Consider the following 7386-nt stretch of genomic DNA (forward strand, 5'->3'; position numbering starts at 1 on the left):
TCAGAGAATAAATCTGTGGTGCTGCCAGTAAATGACTGAAAATTCGATAGGGCAGCAACAGAAAAGTAATAAGGAGCCAATAGACAAATCTCTACTCATGAACCTTCCTCTGACTCACTTGCTCCATTTCTCCCAGTACATCTAAATACTGTTCTCACAACGGCTTGTCACTTTCCTGGCTTGTTTTCCTTTCCCAGACACCTAGCCATGATGAGTTTCAATTTCATCTTCTCTCAGGATGTCAAGGTGTTAACCTTACCATGTCTCCTCATCTACTCTGATATCCCCAACAACAGACCAACCTCAAGCTGCTTCTGTCGTACACAAGTTACTAAACATCTTAAGGGAGGGGACAACCCAACATTCTATGTTGGTCCCACTGAAATACGCCATCAGTCATTTCAGAGGTAAGATCCAAGATCCTCAGTCCCTCTGTTCCCTGCACTGGTCCTTAATTCACTTTTCTTATATTCATCGTGGCAATAATTCCACTCTACCATCCGTTCTCTACTGACGTGGCCCATTGCTGAACCTCTTTTTAGTAAGTTATCTTGCCTTCAGTTTTTAAGAGAAATTGAGACATAGGCTGCTTCCAGCCTGGCCTCTTGTCCTACATCCCTTGCTCTCACTTCCCCTGCTCATTGTTACTTATATGCCGATGCCTAGAAGACAACTCTCTCTTCTGTGTTTTCCTGAATTAAAGTTCTTTCTGTTTTCCAATGTAAGGATAAACTTCTATGAGGTACACAATTCCCCAGTTGAGCTCCCTCTTTTGTGTCTCCATTTTATTGTGTTTATTTCTGATGCAACTACCATCATACATCACTTTAAGCATGAGATAATGTTTATTCATAATTTTCTATGTTTGTGCTCCTTCTTTATCTGGACTGGGTCCCTTGTAATAAGTTGCTGTGTCTTATTTGTCTTGTTACCCTTAATACTCCACTTTGTCTTCAATGTTTCAAGAAATGGTGAAGAAAGAAGAAAAGAAAGAACCACCTGTCAAGAAAGTGAGTACTATGACCAGCTAGAGAGCGTCTCCAATGCGTGAATGTGCACATGCACATGTGCACTCACTATACACACACACACACACACATACACACACACACACACTACTGCACATCAGTCAGAAGTCTCATCTCCTCCAAGTGGCTAATTTGTTTGGAGAAACAGTCTTGTCCCAGACCCCTGGGCAGAAAGTCATTCCCATCCAACTAGCAAATGCACTGGAATGTCTATCAAATTTGCTTCAAAATCAGGAAGACAGTCTTGGCTATTTCAGTGCTCCACACCATCTGTTCTGGTGGCATAATGCCCACTTACAAGGTCAGTCTTTACTGCCCTGAACATTCCAGAGCTATGCAGAAGAGTAAACTTTCTCTCTGAGTTGCCATGAGAAGTCTTCAGCAGAATCATTAATCCCTCCATCATTCACATTCTCCTATTTCATTTTTCAACTAGATGGCAGGGATATTTCTTCATCTTCAAAAGTATTCCTGAGAACAATAGATATGGCCAAGAAAAATGGGGTGGAGGTCAGTGTCTTCCTTTCAGATTTCCTTTCCCTAGGAAGGAATATGGCAATCGAGTAAACCACAGAAACATGGACAGGCAACCTGGGAACTGGGGGAATATGCCCAGTTTGCTTATTGGATACTTTGATCCTAAATCACACCATTTTCTTTCTAAGTGCTTTGTCATTAACCATGCCCTGCACCTAAATGATTTTACATTACAAATTATTGTAATGGAGATGAAAGAAGCCATAATACCCTTCTGATTGGCATATTTGGAGGTTCGAGTTTGCTTGAAAAGTCCTTTAAATATCTAGGGAGTAAATGTGCTACTTATGAAAAACTGCTAACAGCATAGGGAAGTCTGCTTTGGGAAAATGATATCCACCATGTGTTGTAAATAAAAAGACAGAATTCCTAAAGACCAAGGTGAGAAAGGAAGCCAGCTCGCTTTTGCCAAATAGACCCAAGCATTTCCACACTGGTCAGTGCTCCTGTCTGATATTCAACCTTCCTGTAGGTAACTCTGTTTTTGTGTAGACATCTGAAAGAAAATTTATTAACACTGGAAATAGTCAAACACATAGAGCCTATTCTAAGCCAAGTATGTTAGAGATTTAACCAAAACTGTGTCTCTAACTTTGATTTCCCATACACTTGAGAGGGGAAGAAAGGATGGCTGTAGATAAGACACTCTCATCCTTGGAGATTCAACACAAAGGCATCTTTCTCTGTGAGGTACCCATAACCACTGCAATTCACAGAAATATTTCCTTCCCTGGATATCTTTAAGGTTTTACCTTTTCTGTTATTCCATACTGTCTCACTTTGTTGAAAACCCACTGTGTTCAAAGAACTTGTTTCCTCACCACAAGGGCATGGAGGGCAAAGATGGTGTCTATTTCTCCTCTTGATGCGAAATTATAGGTGCTTCAAATATTTTACTACTTAGATAGTGCTATGTGTAAAGAACCTCGGCTCACAAATGTGATATAGTCTATGAAAAATAAGGAACAAATTTATCTCTGGTGTGTTTAAGGGATTGTCTTTTGTGATTCCTGAGAACAAGTTAGGTAGGATGTCTGAGTGAATGGTGAAATCTCTCAAGCTAATAGGATTAAAATGACCTAGACTAGTTGAAGACAGGACACAGACAGGATGCATTGTATACATAAACTGCAAATGGCAAAAAAAAAAATCATACATAAACTGCAAATGGCAAAAAAAAAAATCTGTATTATCATAAAAATTAAGAAAAGGTGAGGGAAGAGGTGAGTTGGGAGGGGTGGGCGAGAACATGGAAAGGGGTTACACTGATTGTGCTACTCATACACTGCTTTGTTGAGTGACAACTCCTTGGTACAACTAAAGGTCATAAAAATATTCAAAAATAACAGTAGACTAGAGGACGTTTGCCTAAGCAGTAAAGGGTTTTAAAAACAAATATGCAACAATTAGAACCTGAACGCGTTTTAATGACGCTGCACTGGAAGTCTAAGGGTCTTGCAAAGGGCCCGCACTGGGAATATGTTTTGCGGGTTCTTAGCCCTGGTGGCGCGCGCTCAGCTTCAGAGAGAGCAGTGCGCGTTCCCGCCGTCACTCCGGCTCCTGACCAGCAGGGGGCGCTGGTAGCGCCGCTCCGCCCGCAGCGCCGCCGCGTTCCCAGCAGGCTTCGCTCCCCGCGGGTCGCGACCCGGAAGCTGTCGCCGGCGGCCGGCCGGCCGGCAGTGCTGACACACAAGAGTTGGAGGTGTGCGGAGCGCGGCGGTGGCGGGGCTGCCGGGGGCTGCGGACCGCGGCGGTCGAGCGGGTTCCCCTTCCCCATGAACCCGCTCCGGGCGGGGGCTCCGGCTGGGCGCGCGAGCCGGCGACGTGTTCCCGGGTGCCGTCGGCGTCTGTGAGTGTTTGCGGGGGGGCCCCCCCGAGGACCCCGCTTCCTGAGGCCCGGGAGCAGCTCTCCCTCCGCCCGGCCGGTATGAGGCCCGCGGGGCTCGTCTGGAAAGCGACGCCTCGGCCCGAGGCCCCTGGTTGCCCGGGGCGAGGCGGGGCCTCGGCCTCGGCCGCGCTGGGCCTGTAGGACTTGGCGGAGCCTGAGCCTCGCCGGTTCCCGGACCAGCACCCCCCCACACCCCGATTTCTCCTCGCCTCCTCCCCGCCCCCCCCCCGTCAGCCAAGTCGAGAGAAGGCTATCGTTCCTGCCAGCCACCAGATCCTTCTAGCCATGAGGGCAGAGACAGTGCCCCCCGTCCAGGAGCCCCCAACCCAGCCCAGCAGGATCAGCCCCCTGTGGAGGAGCCGGAAGCTGTTGATTGTCGGCATCGTGCTGGGCTGGCTGCTGGTCATCTATCTTCTGGTCAACGTGTGGCTCCTGTGCCTCCTGTCTGCCTCCCTCGTGGTGCTCGGAGGATGGTTGGGCTCCAGTGCCATTGTGGGGGTTTCAGGCCGATTGCACCTGGAACGCTTCATCCCGGTAGCTACCTGTCCTCCATGCCCTGAGGCGGAGAGGCAGTTGGAACTGGAGATCAACCATACCATTCAGATGATTATTCGAGATTTTGTCTTATCCTGGTATCACTCGGTGAGCCAGGAGCCAGACTTTAAGGAAGAGATGGAGGCAGCCATGAAGGGGTTGGTTCAGGATCTTCGGAGGAGGATGAGCATAGTGAACAGGCATGCTCTGACGCAGAGGGTTTTGACTCTCTGTGGTTGTCATCTGCAAAGCTACATTCAGGCCAAGGAGGCCACCACCAGGAAGCAGAATGATCCAGTACAGCCCTCCCAGCTGTGGGAGGCTTACTGCAGGGCTACTGTTCCACACCCTGCTGTACATAGCCCTAGTGCTGAGGTCACCTATACACGTCACATAGTGAATGTGTTGCTTCAAGGGCTGGTACCCAAGCCTCATTTGGAAACTAGGACTGGACGTCATGTCGTAGTTGAACTCATTACTTGCAATGTAGTCTTACCACTGATTAGCAAGCTGTCGGATCCTGATTGGATCTACCTTGTACTTGTGAGTATCTTTTCCAAAGCCAAAAGTGCAACTCAAATGACCAAACCACTCTGCCCAGGCAACACTCTGGAAGAGCCTTCAGTGCCCACATCATTGCCCTCTGTTGTTGAGGCACAAAATCTGCCAGAAAGAAGAGCCCCTTCTCCAGTAGTAGCTCCAGTACTCCTAAATTTCAGTGATCCAGAGGTTGAAGAAGGTCATGAAGCTGTAGAGGGAGATTTGGCTGGGATAGTTGAAGAAAGGAAAGTAGAAAGCGATTCATCTCATTTTCTACAGCCAGATATTCGAGGCCCCCTTTTCTTATGTGAAGAATCAGAGTTGGAGTCTCCACTGTCTGAACTTAGCAAAGAAACTGTTCTGCTCATAACACAAAGTGACTTCCTTTCTGAGGGAATCCAAGATGCCTTGCGTGCCCTAGAGGATTCCCAGGCTCTGGAACATAAGGATGGGGAGGGATCTGATAGCATTGAAAGAACAGATAGTCCACAGATAGAAACAGAGACAGGCGTGATGGTCTCTATGCTGAACTCCTGTCCAGAGATCCAGATTGACACCGCAGACAAGGAAGTAGAGCAAGGGAATGCTACCTCTCTTATGTCTTTGATGGAGGAACCTGAAAAGACATACCCCCTACGACCTTCATGCCTAGAGAAGGATCTCTCCAATAGTGTGAGTTCTCTGGACCCTACTCTGCCATCCATTCCACTTTCTTCTTCTCCACCTGGTCCTCTCAGCTCAGCCACCTTCAGCTTTGAGCCGCTGAGCAGTCCAGATGGCCCAGTTGTTATCCAGAACCTTCGGATCACTGGCACTATTACTGCCCGAGAGCACAGTGGCACCGGATTTCACCCATACACGCTTTACACCGTGAAGGTAACAGAAATAGGGCTATGGTCACCCAATGGGTTTGGAAAGCAGCCAGTGAAGCTAATATTCTTAATGTTAGACAGTAAGCATCTTTCGTGAGTGCTGTGTCTAATATGTAAGGTAGAGAAGGCTCTTAACCTAATTCATTCAAATAGTCCTAGAAGTTCCAGGTTGTTGCACCTCAAAATCATTTCAGGAAGGGAAGTGAAGGGTAAACAAAGGAGGAGGCTGCAATGCTTGGTAAGAAATGTATCCATTATCCTGCCCATGTAATTGTAGCCCCTTTGTACAGTATGTTCTCAAATAAAATAAAATACAATTTAAAAAAAAAAAATCATTTCAGATAGGTTTTAAATGTGGCCATTTTTGTAGATTTGGCATGAGAATTTGTGAGCATGAGTCTCAGGATTCTGGTTTTTGTGTTTTAGAGACAAGATGCCTCACATCGCACTCCATGTTGTGTTTTTTTTTTTAATGATTCAAATAGTTGTACAAAAGGATTTCAATTTAACATACCTATTTGTGTGTATACAAGGCATCTTGGTCATTCAGTTTTGTACTTACTTTTTTTTTTTTTTTTTTTTTAATGAAACTGCTATCCAATAGAGGCAGCCTGGCCTAAGGCCATCTTATGAGATCTGCACTAATCTAACCAGACCTCTTCACATCATTTCTGGCAAGTGGTTCTTAAGCCTATGATTAAGCACTTCCAGGAATAAGAAACTTGCTGTATTCTGAGGTAAATAATCTACCTTTCCCAAAGTGCAAAAGGTGTTAGTGTATATTTTTAAAAGGAAGATACCTGTGGGGAAGTAGTTTGGAAAGGGAATTCCTGGGCAAGATCGTGTCTTTTGGATTTTACTTGCTTGAATTTCTCTCAGTCCAAATGCTACCACTAGGCACGGCCTAAAACTGCACTCCTCCCAGTAAAATCCCAATCCAAGTAAGAAGGAAAGGGACCTTCCTTAATCTGCACAATGCAGCTACAGTATGATCTGGCATTTTGAAAAGGTACATGATATTTTCAAGGTAAAAAAGTAGAAGTAATTAGAAACATACTTGCATCCACATATACATAGGACATACATTCCTTATATAAATAGGGAAATTTTAGAAGTATAAATGTCTTGTCATATATAACTCAGGCTAGCCGTGAATGACTTGGTCTAACTTTACTAGCACTTTTCCTGCCTTTTTCTTCCCCTAGTTCTAGGTGCTCCTCTAACGTGTACCTTTTCCATTTACAAACCTAGACTTCTGTGTATTTCATCTTCCATACATATTCCAACACTGGTATTAAACAGTTTTTGTTGCATTAGCAGAAATATCAAACTGATTGAGAGAATATTTTGACCATTATTTACTCTTCGGTTTTCATTCTTGTTAAACTTTGATACCAGCTACTTGCTACTTCAAGTAGGCGTTAAAAAAGGAAAAGTGAAAAATGTGTCAGAAAACAACAGCCAATTGTGTACAGTGTAAAATTGAGTTTAGGTTTTTATATGGACATATGTGGCCACACATGTAAATTAAATATCAATATTGTTACACTTTCTGATACCAAACCAGCTTTCAGTTTACAGGTGATAGAGGTGAGTAGACCAGGACTGGATACTGTCCATCAAGGAACAGAATATTTCACAGAAAGCATTAGAACTCCTAGGTATTCAAAGCTTGAGAGCCCTACCCTGAATTCCATCTCTCTTTCCTCTTCAGTGCTAGCTAGCTCTTTATCAACAGCCCAAGTCCTGCAAATAAGGAGTTAGCTTTTTCTATCACTTACTACAGTATAATAACTCAGCCAAACACTAACAATAACTCCATTGTATCTCAACTATTCTGACAGAAAGTTATCCTCTGTGCTTACTGGAAGTTTCCATATTGCATCTTCCCCATATACCAGCCCTGCAAACATGAAAGCAACAGATGCTGACTCCTTGCAGTATCTTCAATCATGACAGTACCTCTAATGATACAAATGATATATAC

The 7386-nt window shown here is 44.8% G+C and overlaps 1 protein-coding gene across 1 annotated transcript in view; it reads left to right on the forward strand.

Annotated features, from left to right (window-relative positions):
- Positions 1–3242: 3242 nt before the first annotated feature.
- Snx19 (sorting nexin 19) overlaps positions 3243–7386 on the forward strand; it is a 44495-nt gene continuing 40351 nt past the window's right edge. The window contains exon 1 of the mRNA XM_070038352.1: positions 3243–5403. Coding sequence (XP_069894453.1) covers positions 3739–5403 — 1665 coding nt within the window. The 5' untranslated portion in view covers positions 3243–3738. The remainder of the gene's footprint in view (positions 5404–7386) is intronic.

This window comes from Dipodomys merriami, unplaced genomic scaffold, assembly GCF_024711535.1.
Source record: "Dipodomys merriami isolate MVZ:Mamm:240054 unplaced genomic scaffold, mDipMer1.0.p SCAF_29, whole genome shotgun sequence".
Taxonomy (NCBI): domain Eukaryota; kingdom Metazoa; phylum Chordata; class Mammalia; order Rodentia; family Heteromyidae; genus Dipodomys; species Dipodomys merriami.